Genomic DNA, 18732 nt, shown 5'->3' with positions numbered 1-18732 from the left:
TCTACATGGATTACCCAAATCCATAGTGTCAGAAAGAGATGTCAAATTTACCAGTCATTTTTGGACTGTGGTATTTGAGACACTAAGGACTGAGTTGGGAATGAGTAGTGAGGATCATCCAGAAACGGATGGTCAGACAAAAAGAATCAACCAAATTTTAGAGGATATGCTTAGAGCATATGTGTCATTGAGGCAACATACATGGGACAAGTGGTTGCCATTGTTGGAGTTTGCCTACAATTATAGAAAACATTCCTCTACAGAGTTCAGTCCGTTTGAACTGAACTATGGTTATAGACTAGCGAATCCGACTATAGTTGGAATACCTCAGAAAGCTAAGGCGTATGCCGCTGAAAACCAATCAGCTAGAGAATTTAAGGAAGGAGAAAAAGTTTTTCTCAGAGTTCCTTCGCACTCTAAGTCTTTGACTGCAGGAGAGTGTGCTAAGTTATCACCTCGATATTGTGGGCCATGGTTAATTCTAAAAAGAATAGGCAAGGTAGCCTATAAATTAGAATTACCACCGGGATGTAAGGTGCACCCAGTGTTTCATGTTTCTCGTTTAAAGAAATTTTTGCATACAGGTGACTCACTAATCGAAGGTGTTGTTTTGTTTCAGGAGATAGAGGATAATGCAAGACGCAAACCAACAAGAATCCTGGACTGAGGAACAATGCAAGTGCGCAATCGAAAGATACCCACGGTGTTGGTTGCATGGCATGGTCTACCTCTATCGGAAGCTACCTGGGAATCCGTATACCAGTTACGGAGAGTATTCCCATATTTCATCATCGAGGACACTGATGCTTGAAGAGGTAAGGAATGTTATGCTCTAGCCGAGATAGCATGACCTCGGAAAGATCGGTGGGCATTTTCTCTTAGATGACCGACTTTTGTAATATTTTATGTGCGTAAATAAAATGGTCAAGGGAAGTAACTACCAAGGTCCTAGGTGAGGGTGTATTGGCATCGACTAGGTGGTTCTAAGTGCTCAGGCCTAGGTGCACCTAAATGTGTAAAAATGCCAAGGGGCAAATGTTTTAATTGTGCCCCAAGAGAGGGGTAAATGGTATACCAAGCTAAAGGTCTAGAATGATGACATGTGGCAGAGGAAACCATCTAGGGAACTGAGGGCTTGTGGATAGGCATGAAGGAAATAAAGTTACGTATCTTTGTGAGCATGCCATCCATGAGATAGGCTGGGAGGATATTCGGGATGCCAGCGCCTGTGAATTTCGTCTGTGAATCTGCGGAAAGAATGAGAGATTAGTCAGGGATTGTAAGAAAGGGTGTCTTAAAATGGCTTTGGAAGGTGTGGCAGGCTACTCTACGAGCTTCTACTCTACTGCTCAAGTGTGGCAAGACCCCAATAGCCTCCAAGGGTCGCATAGACACATTTTACACCATTGTACACATACCCCTGCTGCAGCACCTCGGTGTACCTTGGAGCTGTCTTGCTGAGCTGCTTTAAAAATTCGAGACCTATCTTTGCACTTGGAGCATCTCCTTGCTGCTCTTTGATTCAGGTTCACTTAATTCTGCATTTCGAGGCGTATTCTTAGGGTATGCATTTTAGAGTCTCCGAGGTCATCCACCACCTGCCGGACACGTTTATCGAAGCACTTCTTCAACTGTCTTGCATTTGTGAAGGCTGGTGATTCATTTCAAAGCCCTAGACCAGCCCCTTCATTTGCTGCTTATCCTTTTCAGCTTGCTGGCTCTTCATTCGCTGTTGCGAAAGTTGTTACATCACTTTGTTACCATGGAGCCTGGTTCTCGTGGTGAAGACTCATCAGCACAACTCTCAGCTTGGGATGAGTAGAGTGACAAAGCAATGGCACTTATTGGTGTGAGGCTGGCTAACAAACTACGTCATCATCATCAAATGAGACGAGTGAAGTACAAGCCTTTATAGGCTACACACTTGCACACTAGCACCAAGTGCATATGAGATAAGTCTCATAGTGACACGTGGCGCTCACACATGAACTAGTACTAGATCTCCTAGTAAAACACATCACACATCACATCTCACACTCCCCAAAAAATTGTACTGGAAGGGTGGGAGTCAACCCATATAAATACCCTCACTGGCAGTCCATTTGGATATATGTGCATACCAGCCCATGCAAGCCACGTCGTTGGCTAGTCGCCTATATACCTAGATGAATCCAAGAACATTCCCAAACTCATCCTCTAAAAACACAACATAGTGTAGTTTCAATCTCATGATAATCACTCATAAGATTGAAAACCATAAACTCAATCACGCATAGCAAGGACTAGCTACTATGACATTCCCACTGACGTCATCGACGCCCAACAGTGGGCATAGACCAAAGTATAAAAATATGCTCTCACACATACAAATCCACACACCCACACATACTTGAGCATCCATTTATACAAAGTCTTCATACAAAGTCGCCTAGTTCACTCTAGAGCCAGCCTCATTAATCTCTGTGACACCACTCCATATCGATGCCATTTTTTCACACGGATGTGCACATTTTCCGAGCGAAAACCTATGAGCAGAAAAGTCCGAGCGATAATGTTTGACACCAACCATACTAGTATATTTCTCAAAGGAATATACAATTCTTTCTTAATTTCTCATTTATAGAACCATATACTTACTTATTTATCATTATAACCCTCATTTTAGAGAACATCATGTATATATGAACAAATAGTGAACACTTTAGAAACTCCTATAAATCCCTCCCTACCATACTCTCTTTTGAGGATTATGGTAATTCAATCTATTTAAAAGAGTTTCCCTTAGCTTTAGCAATCCCATATTTGAAGTATTAAGAAGCTCTCGTGTAACAATGTATATCATATTCCTTGGATGAGTAGGAAAAGGATAATGAAAATCTCATAATTAAAGCCATAATTAATATCTAATACATTATCAAATATGGGAAGGCAAGGGAGGTATTTTCAAAATATTCCCAATTCTCCAAACCTAAGTACTTTTAAGGAAATGTGGTCCCTACTGAACTCCTTCCTATCATATTATGAATTAGGAAAAAGTTGTAACTCTCATATACATTTTTTTATGTCATATTCCTTGAAATAATTTGAAATTTTGTGCTCCCCAAAAATGACTTGAGCCTATATATTTTGACCCCTCCCACCTTCTATCTACTCGCCGCTCGGGGGTTTTTGCTCGAAAAATGGAAACCCCCTTTTTCAGACAATTACATACCTACATAGGATTTGGGTTTTGCCTAGCTAGAGCCTACCAAAATTGTCCCTAGACTCATCCAATGGACTAGTAAATATAGAGATTAGCACGGCCTGGTAAGCACATATATCCAGATGGCTTGCCAATCAGGGTATTCACATGGATCAACTCTTCCCTTTTCAATAGAGTTTGGATGGCCCGTTCCCCCTCGTTTCACTAGATGAGATCAACTGTATCATATGATTGGATGTACTCTAGCTCTATAGGTCACGGATTTAGGTTCCCCACTAAGGTCTAGTTCTATCACGATCATTTTTTAAAGGGATCAGGGGATGGAGTGATTATCAAGCCCCCAATACCTAAAGGACAGATGAGTCTCGCATACATTAAGGCTTGCCATTGGGCAGCTACACATCTCATCCCACCAACTGCGGACGCAGACAAGGAGAGCCACAGGCATAACTAGAGAGAAACCGATTTGCAAGCTATGCGCACGGGAGGAGGTGGAGACAAAGGAGCACATCTTACGTACATGTCGAGTCTACTATGAGACTTGTGGACAAAAGCATTGCCTTTCTCAAGAGGGGCATGGATTTTGAGCTCCTTTCTTAGTTGATCTACTTTCATGATCAAGTTTGCATTAGTCTCTACCTGATCGAGATGCAACCACACATATAGACTCTGATGAGACAAATCAGACAACAGGTAACCGCGGTGGCATAGATCTGGAGAGGTGTCATGGTAAACTCTGCCTATATTATATGATGAGGCAAAGCCCAAACATGGTGAACAGATGTCACTGTTTGAAAAACGACATCAATCTGGAGTAGCATCATGGCAAGCTCTCCTTGTACTATCTAATGAAGGATTAAGGACTTGCTTTGAATCACCCGGAACCCCATTATCCCATGCAGCCTCTCAAACCTCCTCCACTAAGCCATCGAGATATCACTACATGACCACCGGTCGCACTAGGGTATCAATCCCCCCCCCCTCGTCGACGTAATTCTAGAAGTGTGCCTGAAAGCACCTCTCTCCATGCCCTGGTTGCACGAACCATTTTGAACATCGGACCTATGAAACCTTCCCCTAGATAAGTGCAAGTCTATACAATCTCCACTAGCTCCCCCTTGACTATGAAACTACTCGTGAGGTGTCAAAAAACATTACCTCCATCTTTCCAAGGTTGACTGTTAGGTCTCTCTACTTGCAAAACACCTCTAGGGCCTTTAAGTGTCTGTATAAGCCTATTGGCTGAGGAAGATGTAAGGACAATTTCATCTGTGTATAGTAAAAGCGTGATCTCATCTATGTAGAGCTTTAAAACTATCAATGAGAGGGTGCATTTTTGCTTCTCATTGATTGTGCTCTTGATACACTCAGACAGGCTGCTCGGGGTTCGTACCCTCCCTTTAACTTACTTGTGTAGACTTAGCAGCCCCAAATCATGACTTCTAGGATCTGCATCTCCTGAAGTCTCCTAGTCGTGTGAGATCGTGAAACAATGTCAAAAGGCCTTTCGAAAGTCTACAAAACAAGCGTGGACTTTCTAACACCTTGATCTTGCCTCCTCGATGATGGCCCACAAAGTGAAGGTGTAATCTAGAGTAGAGTGTTGTCTCCCAGACCCAGCCTTTCCCAAAGCTCACTACCCATGAGTCTCTGTGAAATTGTTGATGCTCTCTCCAGTATCGACTCATGAATTTTGGCTCGTGTGTGGCCAATCAATATCCATGGAGTCCCTCGCTTTTTGTATCGATACAATGGTTGGGGTGCTCCATGCGAGAGGAAGGCATGGCATACGGCATCATTTAACATCTGTGCTAGGATCGGTCCCAAGACCTCCTACCCATGTATGAAGTGCTCCATCCATAGTCCCTCATGGTCCTCGGCTCTTCTATTATGGAGTTGGGACATACCTACCATGAGTTCTGAGGTAGCTTCACAACTCGAGGGTGTGTTGTAGATCGAGTCATGCATGAAATATATGATCTAGAGGCAGCATCCTAAATCACTAATACTAAGGTGTCCGCATACTAAGCTATCAATCTCCAAGGGAGGTTGATAGCTCATGAAACAGGAGATTCTCATAGACCGCATAAAAGCCATGACCAACGTGTATTTGGATGTGGCATGTGTCAAGTGTAGCGGCTGAGATGGAAAGTGGTTTTTGGTGCAAAAGGCCCTAGGGTCATTTTTTGCCCTATTTTTTATCAAAACAGTCGAAGGAGCTGTCAGTATCACGCTTTGTTGGAAAACGCCTTCCTAGTCTCACTTCTAAGTGTATGTGTTAGAGTAGCATGGAGACAAGATGGAGATACCAAGATTATGAAAAGGGAGAGTTTATTCATGAGAGATATGCCCAATATATAGGCATAAGTTACATACAAGAGTGACATCATACGTGAGCTCAAGAGAGCATCTCTAGATCCACAATTATCTCTCAATCACACATACCTAGATGAATCCAGGAACATTCCCAAACTCATCCTCTAAAAACACAACATAGTGCAGTTTCAATCTCATGAGAGTCACTCATAAGATTGAAAACCATAAACTCCATCATGCATAGCAGGGACAAGCTACTAGTAATTATCTCTCAATCACACACCACACTCCTAGATTCACTCATTCACACCTACTAACTGACACATCATCAATCACACCTGTGACCTAACTCAAGCACACCTACACACACCATGTGTTCACACACTCACAACCATAGACCTTAGGACCCTTGGTATGATCCCATTACATCAATTTGTCCTTCATTCCCCCCCACAAATTGATGACCTCATTCAGCAGCATTACATGGGATGCTCCATGGCTTGCCCACCATCATGTGGCAACACACATGGCCCCAACCTGTGACTCACTCCTAGGACTCTTGGTTTACAACTGGGAGATAGACAATGACTATGCATGGGAATACCCTTAGATCCAGCAAGGTAAAACATAAGACTAACAATCATTTGAGGGGGACATCCCAAGGCAAAGAACCCTTATTGACCACGCACACAAAAATTATAAATTGAAGATGTGGGGAAATACCCCCCTTTGATGGCATATCTTGTCCTTTTCCTCCTCCTCTTCCAAGCTACCATAGTGTGAGGTATATTGTCGTTGGAGAGGTTCCTGGTGTAGCCCTTCTTGTAACTCCTTTGCCCTTTGATCTTTCTTGCATCCTTCTTCTTCATAAAAGAATCACGAGCTAGTATAGCTAGTATATCACCATTGAGGCACATAATGTCTTCCTTGATCTTAAGATCAATGCTCATTAAATCACTACTCAAGTTAAGACATTCATCATTACATGCATTTTAGGCAAAGCCAAGGCAGAGAACCTATGAAGAGTATCCATCATATGCTTCAATGTTGCATAGCATAGTGTATGAAACATAAAGCCATACATAATTAACCTCAAATTTTTGTAGTATGCATAGAGCATATCATCCACATAGAAAAGCAAAGGGGCTGCATACATCACTGAACCAGTCTGAAACATCATGAATGATGCATTCTTGTGACCAATATAACCTTTCACCCAAGCATATGTCTTGAAAAACATGATTTGCATAGTGATAGACCAACTTTGGAGCATTAAATACTTCAGCCATCTACTTGTATGACCAACACCCATCAATGCCAAGCAAAAATAGTAAAATACTGAAACTTTTGAGCATCTAACCACTTGCAATGCTTCAGCCATGAAGGAGATTTGAGAGAAACCCCCAAATCGAGCAAACGAAGACTGGAGGATCAAATTTGACCTATCCTGAGCAGCAACCAAGGGGCTTTTGGGTGGAAATGAAAGCCCTTACTGAGGCCTATTAGCAGCACAAAGGATGGGCGAAATAGTGCGCACAGCAATCCGACATTACATCAAGAAAGTCGGCCAAAGAAACAATGATATCTCCCTCGTCTGTGGTCGGATTGAGCTCAAATTTCAGCGGCAGCAGCTAGCCCTAAGTGTTGTCCAAGTGAGGCTAATAGGGCAGGTCGAAATTGTGATTGTAGAGGCGGAATTTTAAGGAAGTTTGGCGACCAAAGAACAGAGCGGCACGGTAGCTCAGAGTACAATTCCGTCGATCCCAACGGTGGAAAGATGCGTCCTAGTGTGGGGAAGCTGCAGCCAGAAGGATTTCGAAAGTTAACGATCGGATGTAGAGAAATCGAAGTTGCAAGATACTGGCAGAATTGGGAAAAATGGAATAGACATGGAAGAGGTGGAAGAAGGTTGAAGAAAATGATGAGGTGGCACTAGTACGTGGGTGGAGGCTCAAGGAGGGTGGAAAGGCTCTGATACCACATGTTGGAGTAGCATGGAGACAAGATGGAGATACCAAGATGATGAAAAGGGAGAGTTTATTCATGAGAGATATGCCCAATATATAGGCATAAGTTACATACAAGAGTGACATCATATGTGAGCTCAACAGAGCATCTCTAGACCCACAATTATCTCTCAATCACACACCACACTCCTAGATTCACTCATTCACACCTGCTAACTGACACATCATCAGTCACACCTAACTCAGGCACACCTACATACACCATGTGTTCACACACTCACAACCATAGACCTTAGGACCCTTGGTATGATCCCATTACATCAATTTGTCCTTCAGTATGAACATATTAGATTGCTGAAATGTTTTCCTCTATGTTTCTTAGTTATCTGAGAATGTGTACTTACATAGTAGGTGTATAATTTTTTGTAAAACAGGCACCGGGGGAAAATTTTGAATCAAAACACGTTTGGAAAATTTTCCAAACACTTGGGAACATGTTTCCAAACGTCTGGCAACTATGTAAGTAAAACAGTTTCACTCAGGGTTGGGAACATAGTTGCACGAAACGCTCGTTTCGTGGGAGGAAACGGAAACGCCGTTTCGTCAAGAAACGGCGTTTCGTTTTTCCTGTTTTCCCAGAAACCCTAAAAACGGGTTTTTTGGGTTTTCTTCCAGAATTTCGCCGCTGCCGTTTTTCGTCGCCTCCCGCATTCTTTCAGCCTCCTTCTAGCATCCTTTCAGCATCCTTCAAGCTCTCTCCATCCCATCCTTTGCTCTTGGACCTGCCCTCACCTCCATCCTTCTCTGAGCTCTCTCCATCCTCTTCATCCTTTGCTCCATCTTCTCCATCCTGCAAGCTGCAGCCTGCAGCTTGGCAGCCTGCTCTCCTGACTCCATCCCTCCATCCTTCTTCTCTCCATCCTCTCTTTAATCTTACCTTCTACCTCTCCGTCCTCCTCCTCTCCATTCTCCTTCACTTCTACCTCTCCATCCTCTCCATCCTCTTTTACCTCTATCTCTCCATCCTCCTTCTACAGTCTACCTCCCATCCTTTCTCACGAGTCACTTGTGACCTCTCCATCCTCCTCAATGCCGAGAGATGCTTATTGGGTCCATGTCTCCCTCCTGGATAGTTATAAAGGAGGCGGTGGCTCCAAGAAGTGGAGATGCAACTATTGCGGCATAAGCAAGACGGGGTCTGTCACACGGGTGAAAGACCATCTAGCAGGTGTTCCCTGCAAGGATGTAGGACCTTGTGAGTTCGTGCCTACTGCAGTGAAAGGTGGCCTAGCAGAATGGAAGCGTGCGCGTATGGCAGCCTTGGCTGCAAAAAGTGGAGGACAAGGGCTGCAAGATGAAGAAGAGGCTGCTGACACTGAGCCATTGGATGATGCCAGCACATTGGGTTCTGCAAAGAGAAGTAGAGGGGCATCAACTACATCGAGCGCAGGTCCTAGTGCCACAAGAACACCCTTGCCACATGGATCAAATAGTGTGGATGCTAGTGCGGGGAAAAGAGGATCACTGCAAAGGTCTAGCATTCAAGCACGCTTGCAAAAGCAAGCAGTGAAGGAGGCCACTAGTGAGCTCACAAAGCTCTTCATACAATGTGCAATACCCTTTCATGTGGCGAAGACTACACGATGGAGGAAGGCCATGAGAGCTGTAAGCCGCATTGGGTATGAATGGGAAGGGCCTACATATGAGGCCTTGCGGACAAGAGAGCTAAGAAGAGAGAGGGAATGTGTGGAAGACCAAATGAAGCCCTTGAAAGAGACTTGGAAAAAATATGGATGCACACTCTTATGCGATGGATGGTCAGATGCACGCAAGAGGAATGTGTACAATATTTTAGTGTCTTCTTGCAAGGGAACCATGTTCTTGAGAGCCATAGACGCTTCCACTGCAGGTACAGTGATTACAGGGCTGTATATTTGGGAGCATTTACGGGCAGCCATTATGGAGATAGGTGTTGAGTATGTGGTGCAGGTGGTGACAGATAATGGCAGCAATTGTGTGTCAATGGGTGCCATGTTAGAAGATGAGTTCCCTAAGATTGTGTGGACACCCTGTGCCTCACATTGCCTTGATCTTTTGATCGAGGACCTAGGGAAGATACCTTGGATTGATGCCATCTTCTCCACAGCCCGCAGTATCGTGAAGTTTGTCACGAAGAGACCCAAAGTCCTCAGCATCTATCGGGCTTACAGTGACCTTGAGCTATTGAAACCTCCAACCACAAGGTTTGCTTACATGTTCATAGTGGTGGAGAGGCTTGTGCGAGTGCGCCAGGGCTTGTTGCGCACGGTTGTGTCTCGGGAGTGGGGAGATTGGGATGATAGAGGCCAAGCAAAGTCTATCAAATTTTTTCGCATGATCATGGATGAGTCTTGGTGGAATCAGGCGGAGGCATTAATCAAATCGATTAATCCTATCTACACGGTGCTTCGCATCACAGACATGGAGGGAAGCACATTAGGGCTCTTGTACGAGTTTATGGACAAGATTGGAGAGGCCCTCAACAGAAACACTTCCCTATCGCCTGATAAGTAAGACTTTTTACTTTTGTAATATGTATAATTATTGCAGTTACTAAATGGCAATTTGTTATCATGAAGCCTGGAATTTTCAGATATATATTATGTATGTACTATTATCTATAGTCTATCAATTTTGTATGCATAATGCATTCTAATTTCTTGTGGCATGATTTAGGGTTGAGTCCATCCGTGCTATATGGAATAAGCGGTGGAATTGGTTCCACCGCCCAATCCATGCGGTGGCACATGTATTGCATCCGCTCTGGCGCAGTCAAGAGCAATATGAGAATGACGAGTTGGAGGAGGGGATGCAACAGTATCTACAAAATTGGACAGGTGGTGACTTGGAGATGCAACGAAGATTGGAGGATGAACTTCTATTGTTCCGCAATCACAGCCTCTCCTTTGGTCGACCTACAGCTAGGCTCCGAGAGACACAGTTGCAACCTGTCTCCTGGTGGGAGAAATATGGCAACTGTACTCCTACTTTGGTAAGAGTCTAAGAGACAAGTTCCAACGCCACTAGTTGGAGCTTAGTCGTTAAGTAATTTGAAGTTTTATCTACTACAAATATGTTTAAAGTTATCAAGTTCCTGATACTTATCTCGGCTTAATTGGCTTATGGCAGAAACGCCTTGCTATACGTGTTCTCTCACAGGACTGCAGTTCCGGTCCTTGTGAGAGGAACTGGAGCACTTGGGCCCTCTTTCACACAAAGAAGAGGAACAGATTGAGCACGGCTCAATTGGAGCGGTTGGTGTTTTGTCATTGCAACCTCCGTCTCCTTGAGTTCACCGCCGGCTGCCCCGAACCTCGCCAAGTGAATGTAGACAAGGTGGACGTGGAGAAGATGGAGGTCATACCAGATATCCCACGGGAGGAGCTGGACATATACACCATGTTGTATGAGGAGTTGTCAGCGCCAGCACACCACACACGATCATACACTCAACCATCTGGAGATGGTGCTAGTACTTCAGTTGCACCCGATGATCCTGATCCTGATGTTGATGATTCTTCTTCAGACAGTGACACAGATGCCTCGAACTTATCTGAGGACGCAGAGGATGACGATGACGAGGAGGCCATGGATGATGCAGATGATCAGTAGTCCTGCTGTTTTTTTATATCATCCATGAGTGCTTTTATTTTGAGTCTTGCATGACTCATGAGTCATGAGTCATGAATCATGATCATGAAATTTGTGGACCATGAATCATGATCATCTATGGAGTCTGGACATTGAATACTTTCAAGTTTCAAGTTTCAAGTTTCAAGTTTCAACTTGTGTGCTAAGTTTAAACTTTTAAGTACTTCAAACTTCTAAATTTCAGATTCTTGTAATGCCAAACTTGTTAGTCATGACTCATGATACATGTTGATTTCAGATTATTGAAGCATCATTCAAGAATTTAGAATCATAGAGGCATGAATCATGAATGATGCATTGATGCTTAAAGGCTGAAGCCTGAAGCTTCAGCCTTCAAGTATAGATAATTGTAATTTGTATTATGTATGATTTGCACTCTATTGATAATTAAATTATGTATAAAAAATAAATTTTTATACATAAATTGTATCATATTGCCGTTTCTTCCGTTTCCGTTTCGGCGGGGCCCGGAAACTCCGTTTCTTCCGTTTCCGTTTCTTCCGTTTCCGTTTCGGCTGGTAACTATGGTTGGGAAGAACATATTGACCAACCAATAACCAACGCCTATAAAGCAATACTTGCTGACTGGCCATCTTAAGCCAATTATCATTTTGTAGATGAGCTCCTAAATAGGAACTTTGCTTGAGCATCATGGGATTGTTTTCTGATATTGCTCACTTAAGCTGAATCATAGTATTAGGGATAGTCCCCTCATCTTAATAGGAGATAAAACCTAAGACTATTGTGTCCCATACCCCACAGTCCCATGTGTGCACGGATGTCATTAGAGATACATAGGCACCTGGCCTCCAACCTAGCTGGACATTCTTGGACGGCCCCACTTCTCCTCTCCCTCTTTATCCCTTAGTTTAATGATGGCCTTGCCCTCTTCCCTGTCACCCCTCCTTTCTCCACACCTAATTAATAGGAATTTGCCATTTTTTGATGTTAGGGGGCACATACTTGGGCGGCCCCTCACTCGCTCTTTTATAGGCACAACATGTCGTGTCATAAGAATGCCCAAATGTACGAAGGATACAACATGTCCTAACTATACCAAGGTACATCAACGCAAAAAAAGAAAAAAAAACCCTATGCCAAGGTAAATGATCCTAGGTTACCTAACCTCCATAGCACTGGCACATTATGTCCATACATAGACATAACAAGAGCATCCAAACTAGAAACAAATACTGTCAAAAGAGCACCCTCCAGAAGAAAAAAAGTAAAGGAAAAGGAGAGAAGATGGAAGGTCATCTACCACGAGATCAACAACAAACAAATAAGCTTGATAAATACTTGGCTCCAGATTGGTCCTCGAGTACTTGCGATCCACTGTATCAAGGTCAGTCTTTCCTTAGTTTATGCAAGAAACTCTTCAGTTAAGCACATCATTTCCGTTCAAAGACAGTAAGATGAACTGACTTTTTGTACCTCACTCAAGTGCGTGTACCCATGCGCACATACGTAATTCACAGAAAACATAGTAGATTTCTATAACTTATTTAGAAGCGACAACAGAGTCACCTATGACAAAGGCTAGCGGGGCAGAGCAAATCAACTGCATCATTGAAAACATAATCCCCCTAAAAGGAAAACACTGGGAAAAGGAGATGATTGGCTAAATGTGCTACTAAGGATTGAAACAATTAAGATGAAGCAACAGATAGCTAAATAGCAAAATCTAATGAGTAACTTTACCATAGAGTATTGCTCAATTATAAAGTGGATAACAAATGATGTAGCCCTACAGATTTGGGTCTTATTTTGGCGCCATAGCCATTCTTGGCACTTGCAGGTTCCAGTCTTGGCATAGTTCTTTGCCATTGTCTCTAGCTCATCTGGGAGCTGTTGGGGAGCCTCTGGATTGCATGTTTGATGCAGTTGTATGCCTGGGAGATAGTCGGTGTTGCATTTGAGGTCTTGGAGCTGAGCATTGGCTGAAATTGGTCTCTTTGCGGGACATTTTGCAGAAGTACGCCTTGTGGACATTGTGTGGGATATGTGCTTGTGCACTATGTAGCTTCTTTTGGTTGCAGTTGAGCTTTGTTAGCTTGTGTTTTCCCGTGCATTTGGGTCCTTGTACGGACATACTCTGGTGCATCTTAGTCCTTGTGAACATTCCGTTACAGTTAGTCAGTGGGTTGCCTATTGCACTATACTCCTCTTTGGTTGTAAGCTATTGTGCCACAGATATGGCATCTACAGCTGGTAGTGCCCTCTTTGATATTGAGAGGTTGGATGGATCAAACTTTCAGTATTGGAAAGAGCAGATTTATGATGTGTTAGTGCAGAAGAGGCAGCATAAGCCCATTCAATGCAAAGGTGTCAAGCCTAATAGCATTAAACAGAGTGATTGGGATGACATGGATGAGCAAGCATGCTCTATCATTCAGTCATCACTCTCGAAGTCAGTCTACTTGCAGGTACAGGATGGTGTACAAGGTGTAGACTACCATGCATATGAGTTCTACACTCGTATATGCCGGATGTATGACCATGATAGTGTTATGTTACAGCTGATGGGCTGAAATACAGCCTTGATATGCACTCCAAAGGTCGATCAATTGGTAGAAACAGGTCATGTTCAAGGGGGAATTCCAAGAGCAAGTCTAGCTCTCGGACTTGTGTTAGATGTTTCTATTGTGGAAAGTATGGCCACATGAAAAAGTATTGCTGGAAATGGCTGAGAAAATACAAGAAGAAGAGCAAGGTTAAGAATGACAGGAAGAAGGAGAAGAAGCATGTTGAGCTTCAAGGTGTGGATGCCAGGGTTTCCACTGATAGTAGCAGTGATGAAGGCATTCTTTTGTCTATGTCTGACACCTCCTTCTTGGCCACTGATGTACCCATTCTTGGTGATTGGATGTTAGATCTATGTGCTTCATGTCATATGACCCCTCATAGGTCATGGTTCAGTGCATATCAGGAATGCATTGTGGAGAGTGGTTTGATGGGCATTGATCATTCTATGGATGTCTATGGTTATGGGGATATCCACCTTGTTATGCCTAGTGGCTCTATTCTTGTTCTACAGAGGGTTAGACATATACCAGGACTTGCTACAAGCAAGATCAGTACTCGACAGTTGGTTGAGGCAGGTTATCATGTCTCTTTGGGTGATCATGCATGGAAGATTGCTAAAGGCAATCTGGTTATGGCTAGGGGATCACGGGTTGGATTCTCTTATGCATTGCATGTATCAGGTGTCCAGGATAAGATGCTTATGATTAGTAAGCAGCCATCAGTCAGTTTATGGTACGCCAAACTTGGACATATGTCTACTGCAGGTATGGAAGCCCTTATAACATTGAGATACATTCCTGTTATGGATGTCTCTCAAATTTTATGTCATGATTGTGATGATGATCAGCAATCAAGATCCTCTTTTGTAAGAAAGACAGTCAGTGAGAGGTATGTTGAGCCATTGCAGTTGGTTCATAGTGCAGTTTATGGGCCTATGCCTACTGTTTCACTGGGTGGCGCCTCTTACTTTGTGACATTTATTGATGCTGCTACAAAGTACATATGGGTCTATCCGATTCGGCAGAAGCATGATGTATATGATACATTTCAGCGCTTCTTGGGTAATGCTGAAAATCAGTCAGGAAAGAAGCTATTGAGCTTGATGACTGATGGTGATGCAGAGTTTACCTCTTTTAGATTTCAGCATCTATGTGATACACTTGGTATTAGGAGGGTGTTGACCACTCCTCATCTTTCTGCTCATGATGCCTTGGCAGAAGGCATAAATCCGATTCTATTGGACAGAATTGGTAGCATGCTACGGTATGCAGGTCTTACCGAATGCTATTGGGCTGAGGCATGTAAGACAGCTGCATACTTGCTTAACAGGTCACCCAGGAGATCTCTGAATGGTAGAGTGCCATTTGACTTCTTGACAGGCAGGGCACCATGTTATGAGCATTTACGTGTGTTTGGCTGCGAGGCTTATGCTCATGGTTCCCGATCGAGGAGGTGTATCTTCCTTGGATACAATGAGTCTAGTAGGGACTACAGATTATGGGATTCTTCAACTAGAGAGTTGATACGCAGCCATAATGTCTATTTCAGAGAGGATGCTATATTTAGACAGCCCAAGACTATGGATAGCAGGAGAGTGGTGTTCCAGGAGGGTGTAAGTGCAGTGATACCTCCGAATTCTTTGCAAGGGCAGCCTATATCCCTTGGAGTGGGAGGTTTTTCCCACGGTGAGCAGGTTATAAAGTTGGGACAGCCACGATTACTTCTTGATTTTGGTCAGAGACGGTCAAATGTCTCTAGTATTCCACAGGTTTATACTCCTATGGAGATTGTTGATGCATCTTCTATGGACAGTTACAGTTTATTCCCAGGATGCGGAGTGCCTCTTGCAGATGAGGATGAGGCTATGCATGGTGAGGAGGATACATTGGCTAATGATGCCCGGTATGATCCATTGGTTGGTTATGCCAGAACAGATGTGGTTTCTGCAGTTATTGACTCGGGTCATATTGCACATGGGCAGGAATCATTGATATGTTTGCTTCGTAAGTGCCTTCATGACCAGAAGCAATCCCCTCGAGCTTGGCTTCATAGGTTTGATACCGTTATGAGAGCTCAGGATGTGATGCGCAGTGAGACAGGTTATGGTCTCAGTATTCAGGAGGTTGCTATCCTTCTGAGGTTACTTGCCATATGGTTCCTTATGGACAGGGATGCTTTGCAGTGGGCGCTACATGGTCTTGATGATGTTTGTCAGATACTTGGTTGTTTCAGTATGGAGAGGGGGAAGTTACTGAGTACTCCATTGCCTGTATTGGCTCCATACTTGAAACACAGTAGGTTTGACGATCACAGATCAGTTGAGCAGCAAGTTATGGTTGATATGGCAGCCATAGTACTTCATGCATCCATGACTGTGTTGAGACTTGGTTCTCACATGTTTGCCATTGGTGCTACTCTTCCAGTTCTTGCTTCCGTTGCAGTGGGAGTATCGGGAACTTGATAACTTTAAACATATTTGTAGTAGATAAAACTTCAAATTACTTAACAACTAAGCTCTAACTAGTGGCGTTGTAACTTGTCTCTTACCAAAGTAGGAGTACAGTTGCCATATTTCTCCCACCAGGAGACAGGTTGCAACTGTGTCTCTCGGAGCCTAGCCGTAGGTCGACCAAAGGAGAGGCTGTGATTGCGGAATAATAGAAGTTCATCCTCCATTCTTCGTTGCATCTCCAAGTCACCACCCGTCCAATTTTGTACATAAATTGCATCCCCTCTCATATTGCTCTTGACTGCGCCAAAGGGGATGCAATACATGTGCCACCCCATGGATTGGGCGGTGGAACCAATTCCACCGCTTATTCCATATAGCACGGATGGACTCAACCCTAAATCATGCCACAAGAAATTGGAATGCATTATGCATGCAAAATTCATAGACTATAGATAATAGTACATACATAATATATATCTGAAAATTCCAGGCTTCATGATAACAAATTGCAATTTAGTAACTGCAATAATTATACATATTACAAAAGTAAAAAGTCTTACTTATCAGGCGATAGGGAAGTGTTTTTGTTGAGGGCCTCTCCAATCTTGTCCATAAACTCAAGAGCCCTAATGTGCTTTCCTCCATGTCCATGATGCGAAGCACTGTGTAGATAGGATTAATCGATTTGATTAATGCCTCTGCCTGATTCCACCAAGACTCATCCATGATCATGCGAAAAAATTTGATAGACTTTGCTTAGCCTCTATCATCCCAATCTCCCGACTCCCGAGACACAACCGTGCGCAACAAGCCCTGGCGCACTCGCACAAGCCTCTCCACCACTATGAACATGTAAGCAAACCTTGTGGCTAGAGGTTTCAATAGCTCAAGGTCACTGTAAGCCCAATAGATGCTGAGGACTTTGGGTCTCTTCGTGACAAACTTCATGATACTGCAGGCTGTGGAGAAGATGGCATCAATCCAAGGTATCTTCCCTAGGTCCTCGATCAAAAGATCAAGGCAATGTGAGGCACAGGGTGTCCACACAATCTTAGGGAACTCATCTTCTAACATGGCACCCATTGACACACAATTGCTGCCATCATCTGTCACCACCTGCACCACATGCTCAACACCTATCTCCATAATGGTTGCCCATAAATGCTCCCAAATATACAACCCTGTAATCACTGTACCTGCAGTGGAAGCGTCTATGGCTCTCAAGAACATGGTTCCCTTGCAAGGAGACACTAAAATATTGTACACATTCCTCCTGCGTGCATCTAACCATCCATCGCATAAGAGTGTGCATCCATATTTTTTCCAAGTCTCTTTCAAGGGCTTCATTTGGTCTTCCACACATTCCCTCTCTCTTCTTAGCTCTCTTGTCCGCAAGGCCTCATATGTAGGCCCTTCCCATTCATACCCAATGCGGCTTACGGCTCTCATGGCCTTCCTCCATCGTGTAGTTTTTTCCCGCACTAGCATCCACACCAATTGATCCATGTGGCAAGGGTGTTCTTGTAGCACTAGGACCCGCGCTCGATGTAGTTGATGCCCCTCTACTTCTCTTTGCAGAACCCAATGTGCTGGCATCATCCAATGGCTCAGTGTCACCAGCCTCTTCTTCATCTTGCAACCCTTGCCCTCCACTTTTTGCAGCCAAGGCTACCATACGCACACGCTTCCATTCTATTAGGCCACCTTTCACTGGAGTAGGCACGAACTCACAAGGTCCTACATCCTTACTGAGAACACCTGCTAGATGGTCTTTCACTCGTGTGACATACCCCGTTTTGCTTATGCCGCAATAGTTGCATCTCCACTTCTTGGAGCCACCGCCTCCTTTATAACTATCCAAGAGGGAGACATTGACCCAATAAGCATCTCTCGGCATTGAGGAGGATGGAGAGGTGAGAAGGAGGATGGAGAGGTCACAAGTGAGAAAGGATTGAGAGGTAAAAGGAGGATGGAGAGCTCATAGGTAAAAGAGGATGGAGAGGTGGAAGGAGCCTGGAGGATCAAAGGTAGAAGTGAAGGAGGATGGAGAGATTACAGGTAAGATTAAAGAGAGGATGGAGAGAAGAAGGATGAAGGGATGGAGAGCAGGCTGCCAAGCTGCAGCTTGCAGGATGGAGAAGATGGAGAGAAGGATGAAGAGGATGGAGAGAGAAGGATGGAGGTCCGAGGAAAACGGGATGGAGAGTCCAAGAGCAAAGGATGGAGGGATGGAGAGAGCTTAGAGAAGGTGGAGAGAGCAGCAAGGATGCACAGAAGGAGTGCAATGGGCGGGAGGCGGCGAAAAAAGGAGCCAGGCGGCGAAATCGCGATTTTGGGGGTCTAGGGCAAAAACAGGTTTTACGAAATGCCGTTTCCATTTCGCCGTTTCCGTTTCCTGCCACGAAACGGCCGTTTCGTGCAACTGTGGTGCAGACAATATCCAGAAACTCTATGTAAATGAAGCTCAAAAACTGACCCACCTTTAATTTCTACAATTTTAATGTCATGAAATAAAACGTGCAGGATAAATAACACAAATTCTCAAAGTCTCAATTATAATTCTATTTTCATCAGTTCAT

The 18732-nt window shown here is 43.9% G+C and overlaps 2 protein-coding genes across 4 annotated transcripts in view; one reads left to right on the top strand and one right to left on the bottom strand.

Annotated features, from left to right (window-relative positions):
• Positions 1-18732, bottom strand: part of LOC147894140 (ARM repeat superfamily protein) — a 48053-nt gene that overhangs the window by 10845 nt on the left and 18476 nt on the right. The gene's annotated exons all lie outside the window — the stretch shown is intronic.
• On the top strand, positions 10299-18681 carry LOC147894141 (uncharacterized). Its single transcript, XM_087384603.1, has 3 exons — positions 10299-10516; positions 10654-10996; positions 18677-18681. The coding sequence occupies exons 1-3, from the start codon at positions 10334-10336 to the stop codon at positions 18679-18681; spliced, it is 531 nt and encodes a 176-aa protein (XP_087240729.1). The 5' UTR covers positions 10299-10333.

This window comes from Dipteris shenzhenensis, chromosome 14 (assembly GCF_047967505.1).
Source record: "Dipteris shenzhenensis isolate YYH24624 ecotype China chromosome 14, Dip_SZ_1.0, whole genome shotgun sequence".
Taxonomy (NCBI): Eukaryota; Viridiplantae; Streptophyta; class Polypodiopsida; order Gleicheniales; family Dipteridaceae; genus Dipteris; species Dipteris shenzhenensis.
Note: the sequence above shows the minus strand (reverse complement) of the source record. Positions and strands in the feature narration are given on the sequence as shown.